A 24,197-nucleotide genomic window follows, 5' to 3' on the forward strand; every position below is an offset into this window, starting at 1 on the left:
AAATGCAGAAGATTTGATTCCCTTTAGAGTATCAGGATAGGGACTAGATCAAAGTTTTGATTCAGTGGAATTAGTGAACAAAGTGAACCATACTATGATCCAATAGATGAAACAGAAAATTAAAATGGACACGAGTTGATGACAAAGAAAATTGAGACAGAGTTTTAGGAAGATGATGAGATAATTGCTGATGTCACTGAGAAAAATGAAAGCTCTGATAAATCTGTTCAGAAAGCGTCCACTTCAATTCATGTCTTTGATGGGTAGAAATACATATTTTCATTTAAAGTACAGCATTTTTTATGAAAATGAGTTTGCACGTTCTAGAAATCCGAACAGTTCGGATTATAAGTATTATTCAATACGATTCCTATAAGCCATATGATTTGATAAATGGAACGGGTCCTGGTAACTTTCAGTTCGGATTATCCATACATTACTGTTCTCAATAGTTCTTTGAGACTAGTGGCATTTGTTTGGCACATTGTATTTCAAGGCATGATTCTTTTATGAAATATTTGGGAAGAGAGAACACATTAATATATTAAAATGTTTAATAAAAATTCTACATATAATTTAATTTGGACGGACAGATAATCATCATGATAAAAAAATACATGGTAGATAAATCGCGTATAAAAAATTTTTACTTTCTTTAAATATACTTCATTAAAAACAATGTCGAGTATAAATAACAATTTTATATTTCAGATCGATATGTAAAAAGATAAAAAATTAATTAAAATGTTCAATGTTTATATAGTTATATACCATAACACATTAAAGAACTATAAAATAAAAAAAAATGGACGGATTCAATGTATAAAAGTAAAATTACTTTGTCTTTCTAGAGGATTCTAATAATTGTAAATTAATTAACATTTAAGTTTAACCTTCCTCTCTTATTAAATGCTTAGAACAGAAATTAAAAACAGTATACATCTTGAAATTGAACTATGTAGTTGATTACTAGGAGGTAACTATTTACATAATAACATGAGAAATCAACTATGTTTGGAAAAAATTGTGATATTTTTTATGCATCCCTGAGAACACATTCAATAATTAGTAGATAATATTTAAATGTTAAAAACATTTCTCCAGGGTGTAATTTGTTCTTGTGAAATATCCACAAATAAATTGGAAGTTGATGTGAACAAGAACACTTTATCAAATTAGCCAGTAATATGAAAGAATTGGTATGATAAATATAGTGAGAACTTGTATTGATTTTCGACTGGAGCCAGACTGGAAAAAAGATGATAAATCAAAACTACTAAATAAATTCGGTATTAAATGAATTCAACTTACAATGATGTAATAATTGCAGCGATCGCCTTTACAGCATTCTGAACACCTCCAATCTTGCCACCATATATGAGTACAATATGCCATATTACTATTTTTATACTTAAGACACTTATTTTTCGTTGAACATCTTTTGGATACATAATACTGTTTTAAGGCACCTTCTTGCCAGTAAGGAGTACTACCCCACTTTATTTCTGTTAGACAAGTATCTTCTCCATAGTCGCATATTTTTATCGTAGTAATGCATTTACCTTTATTATCCTCTTGGTTTTCACAGACATAACACTCCAAAGCGGTAGCTGGAGAAAATTATAAATAAATAATATCTATCATAAGATATTGAATTTGAACTCACCTATACTAAGAAAACCTGTTGCTATTAAGACAGATATTAGGTTCATTTTAATTATTCCTATTCACAATAAATTCTTCTCTTAAAATCAATTAAAATGATGAGACACTCATCAGTCATCACCACACCCACAAGAATTAAATCTTGATTGTTATGAAAATTGTAATCCTAACAGGTTGCAGTTGACATTAACAATAAAATAATGACAATTGACATGATCACAGAATTGCTTATAACGGCAAGTAGATAATATGGGTACGTTCTTACTTCCGAGATTGTTGGGTACTTTTATGCGTGTTTACAGCTGAAAGAATTGAATTTAACCTCGTATTCGTCATGAAGTAGGTATTTTTCGAATTTAAATCTCAAATGATAAGATTCTACTTACTGATGACAAATACGTGGTCAGATTCAATTCAATTCGGTCCGGCAGGAATCTGACTAGAGGTCCCGTTAATATGGTCGTTTAAAATTTTTTCTCCCTAATGATAATTGAAGAATCTAGGGCAAAAACTGAAATTCACATCTCGGGGTTTGAAGTAGTTTCTAAAAGATTTTTAGGAGTAAAACCCCCCCATGTGAGAACTTTCAACAAAAAAAATTTTTTCAAGGGTTAGGTATGGAAAATTTGAGACAAAGTTTTCGGATAAGTCTGTAATTTGGCTAATTGGAGGTCATTTAATGTAACACCGCTCACCGATGAGAAATTTGACTTCGAAGTTTGGAAAAAAACCGTAAAAATTGAATTTCTACAGAATAATAGTTAATATCTCCTAAAATATTGGTCACAGCCCTATCAAACACAAACGTTTTTTTAAAGATCAAGCTGTGATCTACAACATGTTGAGGTTTCAAGTCTGCATCTTGTCTCAAAGAGATTTGGCAGCCTCGGAAATATCATCAAAATTTATTCTTTTAAATTTCAGTTCACGACCTATAAATTCTGAAATAATGGACTAATCGCTGAACTGCAAGCATTTTCGTAATCAATTTAAAAACTATTCATTCAATCGGAATGAAATTTCTGTAATTTATGAAGTAATTAAACCATTGGGTGGGCGTCTGAAAATATCCTCAGAGCAATAGAATACTATTTTATTACTCTACTCCTTTAGATGTTCTGATCATGCTTTTGAGTAACAAAAATAAATTTTCTACACAATTCTACTTTTTAAATGAAACAACCAAAAACTTCCTTTCAATATTTTATTCAACATGAGAATATCCACATATTTCTTTCTCATACAGACAACTATCAGGATGAAATCTGTAAAACCAACATGGTTTCTCCTTATATCGTGCAGTTTCTTCTAATCTACAAGGTTCCCTTAATTTAACCTTGGCTTCCTCAAGTTTGAAGACATAACGATAATTTCTCAAAAGAGTTTGCAAACCTCCACATTCATTCTTGAGGTGACTCAATTCTTCTTTAAGTAATTTAGACAACTCATTCAAAGGAATTGATCCACCTTTATTCCACTTTGTACCATCATTTCTAATGATATAACTTTCATTTGCAAGTAAACAGTTGACAACCTCTCTAACTATTTTTTCTCTAACACTTTTATCGATCTGGGTGCAATTCCTTACCTTCTCTACAGATGATCTAGTCTTGAAGTTGCAATAACTAGAGTCAAACTTTGACTTAATAAAATCTTCAGTTTGCTCACAAACTCCCTGAATATTTTTCGAACCATCATTTTTTCTCAAACCAATTAAACATGTTCTTTTTGTTGATGGTATCCTCAATTTATCAATTGTTGTTTCAAATCCACAAGTGTCTGATATATGCTTGATATATTCTAAGTAATCAGCATACTGACTCAAGTTTGTGTTTTTTCTTATATATTTTTTACCGCTGAAGTCGAATGGACAACAAGGTAATACAAAATAGTTTGTCAGAGGCGAACTTTTTGATGCTATTATGGGCAACCAAGGTGTTAATTCGTCTGAATGATTACCAATTAACCATGTAGCGTTTGGAAATTTAGAATCCGATCCAACAATTCCAACCTAAAATGTTAAGTCAACTTTATAAAAAAATTTTCTCTGTGAAAATTGATGTGTTTCTTAAAAAAATAAGATGAGGAAAAAATGTTATTATTCCTACCTCGAGGTTCGCATTATTCAAAAATAAATCCCATATATTTCTTCTTCTCAAGTCGATTCCACAACCTTCAAAACCTTCTCTATTCAAAATATACACAAGTAGACCATTACCACAGCCACAGTCAACAAAATTGACAAAGCTCTTAGCTTTCGTCTTATATTCCTCCAGCCACAAACAAATAAGGTAGGTAGCAATAGCAATATCTTCAAAGATGAATTTTTGAGGGTCAGTTTTAGTTTTTTCAAACCAAATCTAAAAAGAGTGAAAAAGTTATCATTGATATATCCATAAAAATTAATATTTACTTTTCTCAATGGTTCTCCATATTTTTCTTTCAAATTATTGTACAAATTACAATATTCTTCAAGTGGTACTCTTGTCAAGGATTGAATAATATTGCCTCCATCAGTTAGTTCAGTCCAATTAATTAGTTTTTTGAACAAAGAATCAAACAACCATTCAGCACTACTTGTATCTGCATCTTCAAAGTTATTCAACGTAATTCTCATAAAATTTTCTCTAGTTAATTCTATTCGATATGGAAAAGGTGGTAAGGGGTTCAATTTACATTTATCGATACAACAAGATAAGAAAGTTATATAGTCATTATTTTTATCCAGTATAATCAATTCTATACTTCTACTACATTTTTGTGTCCTAGGTAATATGATTCTAACAGATAAGTAAACTCCAGTATCTGTATTATCTAGAACATCTATATTTCTTTCACATAACTTTACACTTTTATCATAAGTGTTCAACAAATTTGCCAAAAAATCTTGACTAATCGATTCCTTATCTACTTTTTCTAATCTTTGCACTTCGTAAGCCAAAGCATGAATTGTTAAAACATCTGTTATGTTGAGTCTATTCTCAGCATTGAAGTCAACTTCACAAAGTAATACTTGGTCAGCAACAGCTATCTTTCTATTAACAATGTGTGGCCTATTGTGATAAATCGAGACAGATTTCCAAAATCCATCTCTTGAAATCAGTGAAGCACTAGTTGCTAATGGAATTTGAAACATATTAGATTTTTTCAGGGAAATACTACAAACAAAAGTAAACAGCAATCAATGAGCAACCAAGGAATATTTGATTACTGGGAATTCACCTTTTTCATAACCCATTCAGCATCTTCATAAGATCTTTTCATAATTTCTTGTATTCGTTCAGGATCACTTTCAGTTCTATGCTGTTTGAAACTCTAAAAAGTAATTTCGGTATACTATAATTTCTTATATTCAATTATACTCAATTTAAAAAACTCTCACTTGTTTGATCTGAAATTTATAATGCTCCTTCGGTCCTTGGGGTAATTTATCACACTGTCTCAAAAGATATCTGAATAATTGTTTGGGTGTCAAATGACTCGAAGAAAAATTTCTACAAATACTCGCTGTAACTAACATTACCGAAATTTTAAATAAGAAGTCTACGATTTTGAGCGATTAATTAATTATCTATTTCCGATTATAGACCAAATGTAAATAATAAGTTTCGAAAATCTATGTTCCAATCACAAATGTAACCCCAAAAAAACCATAGATAGTATAATCTCTGAGATAGACTTAATATCAATGATATTATTTATTTGATTTTAGGCACAACCTCAGAATAATAATTATATTAAATATATGTTTATTACTCTGAGAACACATCCGACTTTATAAAATATTTATTAATGCTGTGATAAATTTTTTTTTGTGTTTAGCACATAGAGAAATCCTTTCTTTGTCTATGGTTCATCTTTAAAAGTTCACAGAATAAAAATAATCATCGATCACAAAAAATTCAATTTTTATAAATTAGAAATTCCTGTTAAGTAGGTTTGAATTCTAATGGATAAAATTTCATAAACAGTAATGTTTTGATTGTTATAATTTTTGGCAGTGACTCTTCCTACTCTTTCGAAAATGGCTTTCCGTAGTGCTTTTCGATTAGCCCCCTTGAGATCTATCAGACATTACTCAAAGAATGAAGCTAATGAGATAGGAAAGGAAGAGTAGGTATTGTGGCCACTGTTTTACTTTATTTAAATTATCATCCGAATTTTCTAGAACAAAAGCCATTAATGATGAAGAAAGTAAAGTTTGGGAGTCGTTCAGTAAATGTGGGGATGATGGTACATCTAAAACTATAACTGGTGAAGTCTTACCTAAAAATCATTCCATTTTCAATGCTATTGGGGCTACTGAAGAATTGCTCAGCTACCTGGGGTTAGTTATTCAATGAAATTTGAATTATATATTTCATTAAATATTTCACATTCTAGTTTGGCGAGAGAATATGCTTATGAAAATGAGCATGATTACACTGATAAATTGAAAAGAATTCAGACCATAGTTATAGATATAAGTACTGCAATATCTCGAACTACAGGCAAGAATGGTGTTAAACAAATGCCAAAAATATATACTCAAGAGTTAGAAGATTGGATTCAAGAGTACTCTAAAGAACTAGCACCATTAGAACAGTATATAATCCCGGTATGCCTTATAAAAGCAGGTTCAGGAAAATGATGATTTCATTGTTATCATTCTAGGGTGGAGGAATGCCAAGTGCTTCACTCCATATTGCAAGGTCTGTCTGTAGAAAAACGGAAAGAAAAGTGATTCCATTTGTTCAAGAAGGTTCACTTGATGGGGAAACTTTAAGGTACTTGAATCGATTATCAGATTTTCTTTTGACAGTATCCAGAATTGCAGCAAAGAGAGATCAAAGGACTGAAAGTATATATATTCCAACACCTGATGAAACAGTTCAGCCTCAATAGTTACTCTCTAACTGAAAAGCGTTATAGATTTATATATGTAGAAACGTGTAGCATATGATTCAGTATTTATGCTTGTTATATAACTTTTTTGTATTATTAAGGTCAGTTATCTAGAATACATTGACTTTTGTGTTGATCAAAATTTATGTGCTATTCCTTGCATTATTGGGGAAAATTGCATGTCATATATTTGTACATTAGTGGTTCAAATATAAGGACTTCTTAAGAAGTTTCAAATAAATTTTATTGAAATTATAATGATTTGAACAGAAGCATATCGTTGGTATGCGAGAAACATTTCCATCAGAATATCAAAAACGCCAAAATCTCATAGAAAGTGCTTCCCATTTTATTTTAAATTAAGTTGTCATATTATTCATAATTCAAACTTCATTTTAAGGAGTAGAGTTCTCCCAATAAAATATACCAATTAATCAAGTTTTTTTCTTGTTATCCACCAGGGACCCACATATTTTGAACACATATACAGGGTGTTTCCTAAACATGCGGCAAAAATTCAGGGGGTTGTTCCTTGGACTATTCTAAGAATATTTTGTCCTTTGATGATTTTTGAAAAACCTATTTGTTTCGAAGATATAGGGGAAACAAAATTTCAGATAATAACATTTTATTATGAAAAATTACATGAAAATTCAACTCAACCTACAAAAACTGTTGAAAATGACCACCTCTAGCCAGCATACAAGCATCCAATCTTCTCCTCATTGACTGCCGAACCCTTTCAAAAACACCAGGATCATTTCTTATTAAGTTACACCCAGCAATGATCCGATTTCGCAAGTCTTCCACATTTTCTACTGGAGTGGTATAAACTAATGCACTTATCAATTTTTAGTCAAAAAACTGGCCGTTTTTAGTAATTGGAATGTTGTTAAACAAATTTAAAAATAAATTGTACCTACTTAGTAAACACAGTGCGGTACGCATTTTTATTTAAACTATTATTAATTTTAAAAATATGAAAAATGTTGTTCGCCCTGTATCTTCGAAACAAAGAGGTTTTTCAAAAATCATCCAAGGACAAAACATGCTTAAAATAGTCCAAGGAACAACCCCCTGAATTTTTGCCGCATGTTTAGGAAACACCCTGTATATTGCAGTTATTGAAATAGAATATCACTGTTATTTTAGCTTGGAAGATTCATTCAAATGAAAAATGTTCTATGTAAAATCAGTATTGTGTGTGGGGATTATATTTTTTTCCTCAAATTTAAAGGTTTGCATTTGTGAATAATTCATTATGAAATCTTAAATCAACAATATTTTATTGAAAAATTGATTTCACAATAAATAACTAATAATCAATCTCTCCAACCATTTGTTTATGGTTCAAAATTACAATAGGAGTTCCTTTTGCTTCAGCATTTAACAATTCTTCTAATTTTCTATGTTGTCCAGGATCTATAACAGCAATGATGATGATACCATCCCCATCTTTCTCTTCTTTTTCCAACTCAAGAGAGTCGATATTAACAATACGATCTCTTAATTTTTTTGCTGTCTTGCCCTGTAATGTGAGACTTATTCTCATTTTAGCTCTCTCGATTGGTATTGTTTCTTTCAACATTTTTATGACTTGTAAGGCCTGCTGTTTAGGTGATTGTGTTAATTTCACAGAATAATGTAAATCTTTAATTGCCTTTTCGATCATTGTTGAAGGATATGGTCGTTTCAAATTAGGATCCAAACATTTATCACACACTATAGAAACAATTTCTTTGAAAACTACGTCTAACTGATTTTGTCTTTCTTTATCTGATACTTGGAGTTCTCCTTTTGCCAGTATTTGTTTACATATGTCTGTTGCATTGTCAGTCCCAAAAGCTTTGATAAGATCTTCTTTTTTTGCTACTTGTCCTTTTGAAACATTGGTAAAAATGGAATGTGTTTGTAAGACTTCATCAATATTTTTTTCTCTGAAAAAAATTTCGATTATTAATTTATTTTGGTCTCTACTTATCGCAAATATATCTTGATATTGATTAAAAGTAGAATAACTTCCCAATTATTTCATTTACTACATATCCTAACATTATGTCTAGAACAAAATCATTTTAATTTAATATTGTATCAAGATAATGAAAGTAAGGATATGGGATACAAATAGTAACAAAACATTTAATGAAACAACTTAATTTCAGGTGAGTGTTGTCACTAATATTCTAATTGAGATTGATTTCCTTCAATACAGAAATAGTAGGAACAAGGCCACATCTTGAATTTGGTCCTTTAAGACATTCATATATATCATACTGATATTAATATTACACTGAGTAGGTTCCCATGGTTGAACTTTCATTATATTTGATTATAATGAAATAATAATGTTCAATAACTACAATGAGAATAACCATTACCTCTTGGGTACTACATAGTATTATTTACCAAATAAAGTTGTTTTACTTTAAATCATATATGCTGAAATTTTATTTGCGACTTACTTCTCAGTTCTCCAGGCCACTACTTTGTTTTTGTAACATGCAATTTCGAAACGTTTACCTGCTTTTTTTATTCTTACAACCGCTACATTAGTTAGTCGAATTTGATTGGTTGGTGTGAATATTTTGGACATTTTGAAATAGAAGTATTACAGTATATATATAAATCTATCTGAAGAACAAATATGTAAAAATTTTTCGATTAGGTTAGGTTAGATTACACTACCTGTCAATGTGAAGCATAGATAAATACAAACCCCTTATCACAGAATACTAAATATCCCTTATCTTATGATGTGAAGAAGCAATAATAAGAATAATAATGATTAATTTTTTTCCACACAATCTCTTTCACCTGACTCCTTGGAAATTGTATTTTTAACATAAGCTTTGATTTCTATGAAATTTTTAATAATGATAAAATGTTAGGTAAAGAAATTTCTTTCTTTTTCGTGATTTGTCAATCAGCCAGAACAAAAACTTTTTAATGATGATAAAATTCTCTTCCAAAATTTTGTACAGTTTTTGAGAGTCCAAAATGATCTAAAATATCGTAGACTGCAGATTTTATGTTCTTTTTGTCAATTAGGTTTCCCTAGAATCTTATAAAAAACTGTTATTTTACAATTAGTTCAATAAAACATCCGTAAGATGGATACCAGAGGTTAACCTAGTTCGCAATAGATGGCGAAAAACATAAATTCCTATTTTCTTACTCCATAAGTCCATAATATTTTGACAAGTAGTGTCATCGGTGATAGGTGAACTATGGTTTTGCAAAATTGAACAAAAGTGTTTTTGAATGAAAGAAGTGTTATGTTATGACAGTGCTGTGACGTTTGAATGTTGTCAAATCATGTAGCGTCTCAGTTTTTTAATTATTTACAATCTCAAATTAATCGGAACTCATTTATCTTGAGTCCATTGAAATGGCTCTAGTGACTGTGCAAAGGAGCCCAAGTTCGAATGATTCACCATCATCTATAATTGTGAGTTAATAAATCGTTATATGCAAGATTATTCTATTAAAAACATAAATAAAAAGGTCGATGAAAGTGAGGAAATTTTTCCGAGTTACATATAATTTTCCAATTCAATTTTTTTCATTATTTACCTATTAATATTAATTCTAGAGTGTATCTCACCAAGATGATAACAAGTTCAAAATTTTGGGGAGAAACTTGGTGATTTCTACTTTAGAACAAATTTGTTACACTGATTGTCTTAGAGCGTAATGTGGAACACCTATTTGTCCCTCAGTTCAAATTTTAGTTAGTTTTTTGGTGGAATGAGACCCTCGATAATGTTTACATAACTTATAAATAATATTAACGGTAAATTCACTAGTGGGATTTGACTACTCCAATTATTTAACTATTGGAAGGAGTTGATAGCTTTTCTATCGGCTACGTTCGGATAACAGTCGGTTCAGCTGTTTCTGTTCGTTTATTTTCTTCTTCTTCCTCAGTCTCTCTTGGACTGTTGTTCAGGCGCGTTGGTGTAGGATTTCGGACGACCGCCTTTGTTTTGACTTGAAAGTTGTGGAAGTTCATCGATTTCGTTGATATTTTTCCTTTGGAAATAGTTATTACTTTTGTAATTCAACCTGTTATGCAACACTGGTTGGTCCTATGGATCGAAATACGTCATGTGCGTTAATTTTGATTGAAATAGTGTAGTTACTGTTGTAGAGTGAGGTTAAAATGTTGTATATTTTGCCACCACCTAGGAATCCCAGTCCTCCTTCACCCTGGGATAGTATTTTGTACGGGTCTGTGAGTAGTGATAGTGCCTCTAATAGGGAAAGTTCTGCTAATGTCAATCTAATTGAAAGGAAAGCCGGAAAGCGATTGTCAAAGATTGCCAAATCTATCATTTCTAAAATAGGGGTGAGTTCAGATTACATTGTTGTAAGTGTTGATTATGAAGTGGACAGTATTCTCATTACATTATGTAATTTCCCTATCAGGGATGGAACTCGTGAACCAGTAGATCAACATTGTCCTCAATTCTACCTTGTCAAGCAGATTTGTCTTTCCATTGCTTTTCAGAAAAAACTAAACACCTTTTATGACCCAACCAGAATTCACTTATTATTAAAATCTGATATGTTGAACGAAACATTTAACATTTAAAAACTTCATCAATTCCACTTTTGTGCATTGTATCTGAATCTGAAATAGCCAAAATATTCATGGGGTCACTCACGCCCAAATTCGAATATTTGTACCAAGTTTCGACTGAAATCTACAACCCAAACTGGATACCCACGGCAAATTCTATCAAAATCGGATAAGAATTGAAAAAGTTGATGAGGTTGAAATATTTACGGACACACAGACTGACAAACAGACATATGCGAAACCAAAATATTCAGGATGGACATTTTTTCAATAACATTTCATAAACAGTGTGTCATCTGGGATTAACATTTTCATTTAGAACCTATTAGGTATGCTTATTTTATTATTGAGTTTTCACGAAAATCTATACAAATTTCACGAACAATGTTGTAAGCCTATTTTCATCTATTTCTGAAATATTTACATCACAAATGGTACCTGGGAACAAAGATTTATGCAGATTTAATTAATTATCTCCATATAGATATGCATATGTTATAAACAAATCTCGTAGATACTGGATAATAATTAATTATTATAACTATCAAATGGAATATCCCGTACTATACAATGTGAATGAAATCACATTGGTAAAATTCCTATATGGAAGAATCAATATAGGTAAATAACAAAGAAAAATTCATTTTCAACTTCATTGTCGTCTTTTCATTCTGTATAAAGGCTGTCAAAAAAATTAAATATAGAATTAGAAATTTTCAGCCTTTAAAACGAAAAGGAACATCATTTCTAATGATTTTCACGGAAGGAAAACTCAATTTATTTTTATTCAAATACTGAATTCATCAAAGTTGTCCCTAACACAAATTTATATAAGAAATTTCATAAAATAATACACAATGCTGTCTTTATAACAGTGTTAAATTGTATAATTCCTATTGGACAACCCTCTATTATTGATTAACAGATGTAGAATTCAATTATTTATCCACAGCTGTATTACCGGTTTTATATTGTGTTCCAATACTCGTTATTGTTGTTATCCTGCTTATACAGTTATTTCTACCTGTAGCAAAAAATTTTCAACCTCACTTATAATCCCTCTGTAAGCAAAAATTTTCACATTTTTTGTGATTATTCAATACTGAAGGGAATGTACTAGAAGATATATAGGATATATATCAACAGAATCTTGTTTTGTTGTCCATTCTATTTTTCATTTTCAAACTCAATAATAAGGTTACAAGTTGAGCATCCTGCTAGTTTTTGCCTTAATGTCAATTCTCAATAGAATTTTATTGCTATTTTAAATACATATATGTATAATACCCGAGTGAGTTCTCAATTTTCAATGCTTTTATAAGAGAATTTTCGAAATAATGTTATTTTAATAACTGATAAACTGAACAAAATAAAGATCGACTCTTATCTTAGACAACACCTTGCTCAATTCTTGTATCATTTACCTTTGTAACAGGCCAATTGAAAAGTCCCCGGTCTACCATAGTAAAACACATTTTTTTTTAGCAAAAATCAATTTTATTTTTCAACATAGTTTCCTCCGAGGGCGATACAGCGTTTATAGCGATCTTCCAACTTTTCGATACCATTTTTATGGTACGATTTGTCTTTCGCTTCGAAATAGGCCTCAGTTTCGGCGATTATTTCTTCATTCGCGCTGAATTTCTTTCCAGCGAGCATTCTTTGATGTCTGAGAACAGGAAAATGTCGCTGGGGGATAGATCTGGCGAATACGGTGGATGTAGAAGCAATTCGAAGCCCAATTCATGCAATTTTGTAATTGCTTTCATTGATTTGTGACACGGCGCATTGTCTTGATGAAACATCACCCTTTTTTCATCAAATGGGGCCGTTTTTTAACGATTTCATTCTTTAAATGATCCAATAACGCTGTATAATAATCGCTGTTTATGGTCTGGCCCTTTTGGAGGTAATCAATGAATATTATACCTTGAGCATCCTAGAATACTGGTGCCATAACCTTGCCAGATGACTGTTGTGTTTTTCCCCGCTTTGGATTCGGTTCATCGTGTGCAGTCCACTCAGCTGACTGTCGATTATCTACTCAAAAATTCAGGTTTATTGCACTTAAACAGCTTCGAACACTGCTCAGAATCATTGACACCTTGTTGCATTTGATCGATTGTGAGCTCGCGCGGCACCCATTTTGCACACAGCTTTCTCAAGTACAAATATTCGTGAATGATATGATGTACACGTTCAGATGATATCTTCACAATGTCTGCTATCTCGATCAATTTCACTTTACGGTCATTCAAAATTATTTTGTGCTTTTTGGTTTTTCGTCGGTGACAGCCTCTTTTGGGCGTCCACTGGGTTCGCCGGCTTCGATGCTCGTTTCACCACGTTTAAACTTAGCATACCAATCAATGATCAAGCCAAGATTTTACCTCAACTGTATTTTTTCCCTTCAAAAAGCAATAAGTATTTTATCAGCACACGAAATTCTTTTTTTCCATCTTTTTTCAAAGAACAGAAGTAGTTACACTCACAACGCAATATCTCACAAACTAATAGTCGGACTGCTGTCAAATTTTGACACGTATCGTTTGAAAGTTGGTACTAACTAAAAATCATATGATTTAATGCTAGCACCGCCATCTGTGTACCAGACCAGGGACTTTTCAATTGGCCTAATACAATCCTGTTTTCCCCTGATTTTATATATTTTATCCAATCTCGTATTCAATGCTTTGAAGATTTCGGGTCATAATATTTAGGTTAATATAAACATTTAAGGGAAGTTAATCTCTATCCCGACTCTTCCAATCTTCTAGGTCTCTGTAATACCTCTCAGAAGCTACATACATAGCTTAGAGTGGCGTACCCAAGGGAGGGATAAGGGGGATATATCCCCCCCAGAAGGAGTATCCATTATATGAATCAACCTTATAAGGGGTGTTTTTTTTTCGAGGTATATAACTTTAAGTTGGCATTACTGTTCAAGATGACGACCGATTTAACAGCTGTCAAGTGATTTATTCTCAGTTTGGTTTGGCAATTCATCATGAATAGCTCACGCCTGAACAACGCTTGCAAATAGTGCAATTTCATTTCGAAAATAATGGTTCTGTGCGGAATACGTATCGCGCACTACGTCCATTTTACCGTCGACAAAATCGTCCATCAGAGCAGTTAATTCGATTAAACATGGAACGTTTTCGCGCCACGTTTACTCTTATTGATAACTCGCATCCCCAGAGACGCCGTACGGTGCGTACAGAAGAAGCTATTGCTGCTGTAAAGCGTAGCATTGAGGAAGACCCGAATGAGACTATCCGCCATGGTGATCAGTATAGAGCCATGATTACTAACTTTTTCATTCCTGAATTGAACAACCATGATGTCCAGGAGCTGTGGTTCCAACAAGACGGAGCAACATGTCACACAGCTCTTGCCACAATCGAATTATTGAAAGACATGTTTGGTGACCGCCTAATTTCACGTTTTGGACCTGTGAATTGGCCTCCAAGACCTTGTGATTTAACACCGCTAGACTACTTTCTGTGGGGCTATGTAAAGTCATTGGTCTATGCGGATAAGCCACAAACCCTTGACCATTTGGAAGACAACATTCGCCGTGTTATTGCCGATATACGGCCACAAATGTTGGAAAAAGTCATCGAAAATTGGACGTCCAGATTGGACTACATCCGAGCCAGCCGTGGCGGTGATATGCCAGAAATCATATTTAAAATGTAATGCCATAAAATTATCTTGCAGATAAATAAAATTCATGTCAATCGAATAATCCATCGTTGTTTTATTGTAATTTAAAGTTCTATAGCTCTAAAAAAACACCCTTTATATCACAATCTTATTATGAGTAAGCAAAATTCTTTGGAAAACTTCTTCAAAAGAAGAAAAAAAAATCTGGGTACGCCACTGCTAGCTTACACGAAATAGATCAATTCATGAAAAAGTGTCAATTTATTTGGTTCGTTGAAACCGTCCATGGCGAAATTGACGAAGGTCAAAATGTTGAACTGACGGTAGACAAAAACGTTACGGATCTTTGACCTGGGGACAAATTCCGTGTGTGCATCTTCGTTATCGCAGTGGTCCATGGACGAGAAACGGAATAACAAACGCATAGCGAGGCGGCTGTGCGTAAAGCGTTAGGTTAGGAACATTCTAATTCCGACTTGAAACCGTCGTCTGTTGAACTTTACAGTTTTTTCTTTGTATCTTGGAGACGACGTGAACTGACTCACTCCCACATGTGCGAAACATGCTTTTTGTACCTTCTTGTTATGTCTGTGGTCTTCCTGAATCCATAGAGTAATGAACGTAGATAGAGGAAGTATAAGCAGTTTTTACATGTTCCCAACATGGTTAGATTACGTTGTCGGATTGTGATATATTTTCAAATCCAGAATTTTACTATATCTTTATGAATGTTTATTATATTGAGTGAAATATATTTATTTGAGTGATTCCCGATTAAATATGCAAATTTGAATATTTGGAATCCGATATCTTTCCTAATTGTCGAATTTATAATAAGCAGAATATTTATTTTTATATGTATCTAGCTGCTGAAATCCAAGGTTTGGCAACTTTTGCTCTCCTAGTGTCATCGGTTGTTTCACGTCGTTTGGCGCGCTTGAAGTTTGTTTTCTGAATTTCTGATATATTGAGGTATTTATTTCAATATATTTTGAGTTAATATGAAACGTTGATTCACTATGGGACATAATAAGTGCGTTCTTTGTGGAGAAACTTGCGAATTGAGTGAAATATCGTATCAGTGATATGTTTTCATTTCCGCGCACTTCATGTCAAATTTGATAGTTTATGTTGGGGACAAAATTTGCTCACTGAAAATGACATATGCTCCTTCTATCTGTGTTTATTACTCTGAGCACTGTTCCTAATGTTGGATAATAGGCACCCTTGGATTGTTCTAGGTGCGTGGAGTTTCTATTTGACTTAACGCCGTTTAGACAACATGAATAATGGGTTATTGATACAGGTAGATTGTAGATTTAAGAGGGTTTCATGGTACCATAACCTTATTGTCTATTGTGCCCCCTTCAGAGCTGCACCAGTTTCAGAGTTGATGATAATGAACTCCAGTATCTGGGATAGCTTCAAGGAGATTACTTCCTCACTTCTGCCAAGTCTCTTTTCCATAGCATTTTTTGCATTCCGTCACCAGGTGATCCGGAGTTTCTTCCTCCACTCCACAAAATCTGAACTAGTCTTTTTCTGAAAGACTCATTCTCATGAGGTGCTTCCTAAGGGGCCATAGCCCTGTAAGGAATCCAGTGAGGAGGTGTAACATATTCTTACTGAGATCCAGGTACTTCTTAGATCTTGCAGTGTCAAAGTTTCGAAGAAAAGTTTTGGAATAATCCAAACCTGGAAGATTCCGCCAGAGTATTTCTCTTCAGGTTCTCTCCTTCTCCTGAAACTCTTTTTTGTAGATACACCTATACGACAAAAAGGTTCTGGGACAATGAAAGAAGTTTGTGCTCCTTGCCTCCTCATTTCCTTTAATTCTAGACAAAACAGATCTTTTTTTTCTTCGCTACTTCATCTAGATATCTAGAATAGATAATATGTGAGCTCAATGCTTTGATTTCGCCCTCACTGTCAGAATGTATCCCTATATTATGAATTTTTTAATAGCAGCATCAGATCCTCGCTATGAATCCCCGATTTTTTCAAGATATTTTGGCGAGTCTTTCTCGAGCCAAGTTACGAGGTGCGCCCTCTCCCAGGGGTTTGGTGTTTCGTCCCGAGATCGCTGGTGGACTCATCAGTTGGGCTATCCAGCGATCTCTGTCCAAGACGCACCCTCTCACACCATCGTGGAGAGGTGACTCTGTTGCAACGCAACGACCCCTTTAAATATGCCGGGGCCGAAGTAAAGGGACGCGCAAACCCATAGCGCCATCTGTGAGTAGACAAAGTCACTACAATATTAATGCAGCTTAAATAATTTAAAAACTTTGGAGTTTTTGTAACTTCAAATTTTTCGTCAAGAAACGAAGGTTTCTAAAAGATCTACTTGCCGGTATCCTTGCAAATGCTAAGGCTGCATGTGTATTTATGTTTTATTGGTTTTGAAACGTCGTGCTTCAGAATGAAGAAGTGATTTCTCGAGGAGGTCTGAATTTCTGGGCTTGCTCGGAATAATTGTCGGACAAATGCTCTGCATGCCTACATTCGAACACGGTTATTTATAATCGTTATTCATTCGAATCGGATACTGCCGCTATTGAGGGGTCATTGTCTGCAAAGGCGACGCGACGTCTTGAATAAAATTATTATTCCTCATTATCTTAATATTGTTCTTCTACCCACCGCTTTAGCGACGAGTGCATTATAACAATGATTTGTCACAAATTACATCGGGCGTACATTATCGCTTTGAGGTTAGGAGGTGCTGCTGCACATTCGATTCACAATGTAGGTCAAATGGTAATTTTTTTTTTTTGGTTTATTATTTCTAACATTAGGTTTGGGTTAGATCGAGGAGAATTTTTTTTAACCACCCTGAAATTTTTACAGTTTACGTTTTGGTTTGTACTGCGAATTTTTCGATATGGTTTATTGTTTCCTCCTATCCCCTGAAATGTTGTAAGAAAAGTTTCCTGGTCGGGTTATTTGATTATACAACTGGCCACCGAGATCTTGTGATTTAACACCTTCAGACTTTTTTTTTTTGGAGCCACGTGGAAGATAAGGTCCATGCCAATGCTGCACAATCGGTTCAAGCCCTTAACAAAGGAATTCGTGATGTTATCGAGGACATTATTAGGCCTATTGAAAAGTCCCCGGTCTGATGCACAGATGGCGGTGCTAGTATTAAATCCATATGATTTTTAGTTAGTACCAACCTTCAAACGATACGTGTCAAAATTTGACAGTAGTCCGAGCATTAGTTTGTGAGATATTGCGTTGTGGGTGTAGCTACTTTTGTTATTTGAAATGAGATGGAAAAAATAATTTAGTGTGCTGATAAAATATTGGTTTTAGAAGGAAAAAAATACAGTTGGAGCAAAATCTTGGCTTGATGAAAAGTTTTCGGGGTCTGCACCAGCAAAATCAACCATTATTGATTGGTATGCTAAGCTTAAACGTGGTGAAACGAGCACCGAAGACGGCGAACGCAATGGACGCCCAAAAGAGCCTGTCTCTAATGAAGAAATCAAAAAAGTTCACAAAATAATTTTGAATGACCATGAAGTAAAGTTGATCGAGTAAGCAGACATTGTGAGGATATCATCTGAACGTGTACATCATATCATTCACGAATCTTTCTACATGAGAAATCGATCAAATCGTGTTAATGATTGTGTGCAGTGTTTGAAGCTGTTTGAGTGCAATATATTTGAATTTTTGCGTCGAAGTGTGACAATGGATGAAACATGGTTCCATCATTTCACTCCTGAATCCAATTGACAGTCAGCTGAGTGAATTGCACACGATGAACCGAATTCAAAGCCAGGAAAAACACAACAGTCAGCTGGCAAGGTTATGGCATCAGTATTCTGGGATGCGTAAGGTATAATATTCATTGATTACCTCCAAAAGGGCCAGACCATCAACAGCGATTATTATATAGCATTATTGGATCATTTAAAGGATGAAATCGTTAAAAAACGGCCCCATTTGAAGAAAAAGAAGGTGATATTTCATCAAGACAATGCGCCGTGTCACAAATCAATGGAAACAATGGCAAAATTGCATGAATTGGGCTTCGAATTACTTCTGCATCCACCGTATTCGCCAGATCTGGCCCCCAGCGACTTTTTCCTGTTCTCAGACCTCAAAAGAATGCTCGCTGGAAAGAAATCTAGCGCCAATGAAGGAGTAATCGCTGAAACTAAGGCCTTTTTTGAAGCGAAAGACAAATCGTACTACAAAAATTGTATCGAAAAGTTGGAAGATCGCTATAATCGCTGTATAGCCCTCGAAGCGAGCCTCGAAGGCATTTATGTTGAATAATAAAATCGAATTTTGCCAAAAAATGTGTTTTACTATGGTGGACCGGGGGCTTTTCAATTGGCCTGTTGTGTTATGCACTTCAGTTCACTCTAATATCGTTCCAACAAAAAATCCCATAATTGCAATTGTTTATTTTTTCACCTGAAGGGGTTCCGCATGGCGCGGTTAGAATTTTTCGATCTTTGCAATCGTAAGCTTTGGCGCGACAACAGATCAACCGAAGAGCTGTCAATCGGCCTTTCTGGTATCGATGTTCAAGAGAACACATAACGGGACACTAGCTAAGATGCGATGGTGCAAAAACGAAATCGATTCGTCTATGTTTTAAGGCCGTTGAACAGTTCCGCCGCTCCCAGAGGTCTTGGCGCTGCGAAGGTTAAGCTGTAGATTGAAACTCGTTGAATATCATGGCAACCTTCACGGTACTTTGTGCCTATTAAGTAATTCACGAGTTGGTGTGAATGTCAAATGGATATATATTCGTGAATGGTGAATTAATGCAGTCGCAAGACAATACATATAAACTTAGTCGGTTTTGTGGTTTAAAAGTGTCTTGGAATTATTTGGTAGATAATATTTTTTGGATTCATTATCAGTATTCTAGTGGATGTTTTTCAATTGATGATATTACTTTCAAACCGAAAATAATCAATACACAGATGATGATTTTAATCGTTTAAAGTCTCTAGTATCTAGTAAGTCTCTCTTTAAGCAAGCTCGATGCAGAAGTACTGAATCTTTAAGGTTATGTCACTGTCGTTTGCTCTCGATCATTGAAGATTGATTCATGTTATTTCAATTGATAGCCCTCGATGGCCTCGTCACGTGCAGACTCGCAGCGCCGCCGTGACGATATGAAGTAATACTTCAAGTGTAGGGTAATGTTGTCTCTCTCGTAATTTGTTCTGATGAAGTAATATTCTAACAAAAACCTACAAATTTGGAAAATTCTTTCTCATCCTGAGTTTCCCAACTTGTCTCTCGCGTTGAAATACATTGTAGTTCTGTCTCTAGTTGAAATCTAAGAAAGACATACTGAAAATTCTTAAAAGTTGAGACGTTTATTGCAGATCTGGATGTAACTAGAAATATTTTCGGAGTGAGAGGTGTGAATGTGCACAGATGCAAAGAGTATAGCGTTCGATAATTCCTTATATGGTTGCGATATGGCTGATGCCGATTCAAGAGCGATGTTCGTTATTGAAAGAAAGTGAAGCTCGATAAATGGTAATGATTTAACGTTTGTTCTAGTTATTGCACGGTCTCCGATCGAGGTTGGTGCATTCGATTATCGAATCGATATGCGATTTTGGATTCTTCGATATCTGTTACATTTTACATAGTTCATTATGCTGAATTCGACAATTAACAATGGCCTGATGCTTATCTATGCGCTGAATCGGTAACAGGCTCATCTTGCAACGGTGAGAAGAAAATTCTGTAGGTTATTTCGCGTGCTCTCACGTTATTATCTCATTCGAACGAGGCGAATATGTTGGTTAACATAACCAAAAACGCTGCATACGCACGAAGCCAAGTTCATCCTTTTTCAACGAAATCGCTTCATGGCAGTTTCAAACCATTTTTCATACATTTCTCGAATATCTTGATTTCTACGGATATTTCGCATTCTTGGCAACAGCGCATTTTTGTGAGAAACTTTTTTCTTTAGTTTCCTTATCATTATGCAGAAATGTCGCCTTTCTTTTTGCACTTTCTATTTTCCAGAAGCAAAAATATCTAGATGACTTTTTTTACAAAAATGAACTGAACAATTGTCAAAAGCTCGAAATATATACAGAGTGAGTTTCAAGTATGGAGAGCCTCATTCATCTCGGAGACGGATCGCACGATCTTTATAGATTTTGGTTTGCAAGGTTGTTGTGATATGGCCGATATTATGGTGCCATTTACATTGTTGCCAGATCTTCCTTTTTTCCGGAATAATAATAAACTTTGATATTTTGATGGATTACCTTAACAAGATATTCACTTGAATTTGGCATAGGATGTTAATTTTGAATTTAAATCTACAGGGCGATATTTTTTCTAAAACAATGCTCGCTTATTTACTCCAGATCTTGTGTTTCGTGGAGCACTTGTAGTTTAGAAAAATGTAGAAGAATAGTTTGGTCCGGTAATACACTTCTTTGTCGTATTTGCTACCGATTTCAAGAAGAAATTTTCAAACATTTCTCTAGTAATCCTCACGAAAATCCAAATTATTATGAAAATCCACTAAGTAAATTGTTATAAATTCATTAATTTTATGTTTTGATATTGATTTACTCGATCAGTAGTGAAGATTCATAAAGATTCGATGAACTGTTATAATCATCACAAAAAAATAGAATTACAAGACACAAACTGTATCTGGAAAACAAAGCGTTTGTCAGCTCATATTTATAGCACTTTTTTTTTCTTAAAATTATCAAAAAAATCACCCATTTTCCTTTGTACCTTTTAGGAACACCCTGTATATAGTAGCCTGATATTGAAATGCATCGTTAGATATCATATTTCACTTATGATTGATGCGATTCCTTTAAATTAGTGCAGTATGATATTATGAAGGTCGTGATATTTTCACAAATCGAATTTATCTCGGATATAAACAAACACAATTACATAAATATAATCTCGTTCACGAATTCACCTTTTATGGTCATGATCGACTGTTATCTCAGTTACTATCGATGCCTTGAACAACCGATACGATGTGTGAAAATTTAAGGTTAGATTTGGATTTTTTGTTTTCAAACAAATAGTTCATTCAGTACATTTCCTTGCGTCCCATTTTGGAGCTCGAAATTTGTGTTTGAAGCTTTAAAGTTATGAATATCATTGTAACGATAAGAATAAGCTGTTTAAATATTGAAAATTGTTAGAAAAGTTATTTTATACACTGTCTGTAGAGTATGGAAAAAATTCATTTTTAGCTAAACAGACCATTTTAAGAAATAATCCTGAAACACGTCGATTTTTTATTTTAATTTACCGTATTTTAAAATAATAATCTAATATACAGGGTGAATTACTTTCGAGTAATGAAGTCACCGTCATTTTTTTTTAATGGAACAACCCATTTTGTCTCAATTTTCCGATTACTCTAGCTGAGCTGAGCTGATTCCAATTGGTACAGGGTGGACAAAAATACAATAGTTTTGTGTGTGCTCATAAAGTAACGCGTAACATTCTTTATTAGTTAAATTGAGAATATTATCAAAAATACTTATTGTCTAGTGGCAATTGGTTTGAATGTAACACCCTGTAGTTTGTTACATTTTCAGATTAATAAAAATGAGCTGCTTCCAAACATGTTTGGGGGGTGTTCCATTGAAAAAAAAGACGGTGACGTCATTACTTGAAAGTAATTCACTCTGTATATCAGATTATTATTTTAAAATACGATAGATTAAAATAAAAAATCGACGTGTTTCAGGATTATTTCTTAAAATGGTCTGTTTAGCTAAAAATGAATTTGTTCCATACTTTACGCGACACAGTGTAGATTATTTAGTTAGAATTTAAATTGAATGAAATTTTTTTCGGTAAATAGCTTTGCCAAATTATTGACTATTCGAAAATTTGCCAAGCACTCGGTATATATCTACTGAAAATCATTGCAGCTTGAAAATATTCGGGTATTTCCAATCCATCGAAAAACATTTGAGATGATTGTCTAAATGATTTTATTCATTTAAATTATAGTTAGTATTCGAGAAATTAAAATTGAGTTAATTTTGTTTCGGGAAATAGTTCTTCATGTACCCCTCGTGCTTTCCAAATTATCGGATATATTATTATTCTTTGGCAAGCACTCGGGATATAACTACTGATTACATCATACGTTTCTTGAATGAATGATTTCAAAAATTATCTATTCTGTTTTTTCTTTCCAGGATGGATTAAGCAGCCAAAATGAAATGGATCCGAGCAGGAGTTCTAAAAGGTAAGGACACAATAGATACTATATAAGTATTTCAAAGGAAATCATCGTTCTGAGCGAATCGTCGACATGTAAACAAAACGATTAATTATCATAAAACACAAGTACTGCTTTCCGAGAAAATGCCATTAATGCAATACACGACGTTCGATTCCAAAAAGATCGGTAGATTGTGAACTTAACGGAATACCAAACAATTCTATCGCTGCATTCGATCGTGGTTCGATATCGGGTTTGGTGAGGAATTTTTTTATTGTGCGATACTCGGGATACGGGGGATGGACAAAAAGATACCATGATGGTTTACCCAGTGACCGAATCAGTCAAAAATTTGTTCAAGATGGCGACCGATTCAACAGCTGCCGTATTTGGATTGGAGCTTATCCTCAAGTGTATGTCGGAACACCGTTACATCCAAAAAAAATGAATCTTTGGTGCGCTTTATGGGCTGGTGGAATCATTGGTCCGTACTTCTTCAAAAACGATGATGGCCAGGACGTTACAGTCAATGGTGATCGGTATAGAGCCATGATTACTAACTTTTCCATTCCTGAATTGAACAACCATGATGTACAGGAGCTGTGGTTCCAACAAGACGGCGCAACATGTCACACAGCTCGTGCCACAATCAATTTATTGAAAGACACGTTTGGTGACAGCCTAATTTCACGTTTTGGACCTGTGAATTGGCCTCCAAGATCTTGTGATTTAACACCGCTAGACTACTTTCTGTGGGGCTATGTAAAGTCATTGGTCTATGCGGATAAGCCACAAACCCTTGACCATTTGGAAGACAACACTCGCCGTGTTATTGCCGATATACGGCCACAAATGTTGGAAAAAGTAATCGAAAATTGGACGTCCAGATTGTACTACATCCGAGCCAGCCGTGGCGGTCATATGCCAGAAATCATATTTAAAATGTAATGCCACAATATTATCTTGCGGATAAATAAAATTCATGTCAATCGAATAATCCATCGTTGTTTTATTGCAATTCAAAGATCTATAGCTAAAAAAAAACAGCCTTCATATTATAACTCTAGTATTATTACTTTCATTGTTTCAATTTTTAACCGGCGTGAACTTGGCAGCCACTTTTCAGCAGCCGAATTCATTCCAGCAGCCAAACGACCAGTGGCGTCGGTAGAATTTAAA

General features: G+C 33.9%; 5 protein-coding genes across 10 annotated transcripts in view; 2 read left to right on the forward strand and 3 right to left on the reverse strand.

The window, feature by feature from the left end:
- Window positions 1-542: 542 nt before the first annotated feature.
- On the reverse strand, window positions 543-1,857 carry LOC123680006. The gene is made up of 3 exons (XM_045617633.1): window positions 1,667-1,857; window positions 1,312-1,610; window positions 543-1,248 (listed from the first exon to the last, which is right to left on the reverse strand). The coding sequence occupies exons 1-3, from the start codon at window positions 1,710-1,712 to the stop codon at window positions 1,171-1,173; spliced, it is 423 nt and encodes a 140-aa protein (XP_045473589.1). The 5' UTR covers window positions 1,713-1,857; the 3' UTR covers window positions 543-1,170.
- Window positions 1,858-2,855: 998 nt separating this feature from the next.
- Window positions 2,856-5,185, reverse strand: LOC123680184 (probable tRNA (uracil-O(2)-)-methyltransferase). Of its 3 annotated transcripts, none has more exons than XM_045617962.1 (5): window positions 5,048-5,185; window positions 4,888-5,001; window positions 4,079-4,823; window positions 3,774-4,025; window positions 2,856-3,676 (listed from the first exon to the last, which is right to left on the reverse strand). In XM_045617962.1, the coding sequence occupies exons 3-5, from the start codon at window positions 4,799-4,801 to the stop codon at window positions 2,870-2,872; spliced, it is 1,782 nt and encodes a 593-aa protein (XP_045473918.1). In that variant the 5' UTR covers window positions 4,802-4,823; window positions 4,888-5,001; window positions 5,048-5,185; the 3' UTR covers window positions 2,856-2,869. The 3 variants fall into 3 exon arrangements, with proteins under 3 accessions (XP_045473918.1, XP_045473919.1, XP_045473920.1); XM_045617963.1 differs by having other exon boundaries at window positions 4,888-4,980; window positions 5,048-5,096; XM_045617964.1 differs by having other exon boundaries at window positions 4,079-5,001.
- Window positions 5,186-5,527: 342 nt separating this feature from the next.
- Window positions 5,528-6,983, forward strand: LOC123680185 (corrinoid adenosyltransferase-like). Its single transcript, XM_045617965.1, has 4 exons — window positions 5,528-5,778; window positions 5,834-5,992; window positions 6,049-6,262; window positions 6,319-6,983. Exons 1-4 carry the CDS (start codon window positions 5,690-5,692, stop codon window positions 6,547-6,549), a joined length of 693 nt encoding a protein of 230 aa, XP_045473921.1. The 5' UTR covers window positions 5,528-5,689; the 3' UTR covers window positions 6,550-6,983.
- Window positions 6,984-7,818: 835 nt separating this feature from the next.
- LOC123679995 (ribosome maturation protein SBDS) lies at window positions 7,819-9,239 on the reverse strand. The gene is made up of 2 exons (XM_045617616.1): window positions 9,012-9,239; window positions 7,819-8,486 (listed from the first exon to the last, which is right to left on the reverse strand). The coding sequence occupies exons 1-2, from the start codon at window positions 9,140-9,142 to the stop codon at window positions 7,865-7,867; spliced, it is 753 nt and encodes a 250-aa protein (XP_045473572.1). The 5' UTR covers window positions 9,143-9,239; the 3' UTR covers window positions 7,819-7,864.
- Window positions 9,240-9,751: 512 nt separating this feature from the next.
- The window catches only part of LOC123681078 (protein phosphatase Slingshot), a 183,345-nt gene continuing 168,899 nt past the window's right edge, over window positions 9,752-24,197 (forward strand). The window contains exons 1-2 of one of the 4 annotated variants that reach the window (XM_045619282.1): window positions 9,752-9,997; window positions 22,993-23,042. In XM_045619282.1, coding sequence (XP_045475238.1) covers window positions 9,938-9,997; window positions 22,993-23,042 — 110 coding nt within the window. In that variant the 5' untranslated portion in view covers window positions 9,752-9,937. Of the gene's footprint in view, window positions 9,998-10,479; window positions 10,898-22,992; window positions 23,043-24,197 lie in introns of those variants that run through there. The other 3 variants (XM_045619283.1, XM_045619281.1, XM_045619285.1) reach the window with 3 other exon arrangements.

The sequence above is a fragment of the Harmonia axyridis genome, chromosome 5 (genome assembly GCF_914767665.1).
Source record: "Harmonia axyridis chromosome 5, icHarAxyr1.1, whole genome shotgun sequence".
Classification (NCBI taxonomy): domain Eukaryota; kingdom Metazoa; phylum Arthropoda; class Insecta; order Coleoptera; family Coccinellidae; genus Harmonia; species Harmonia axyridis.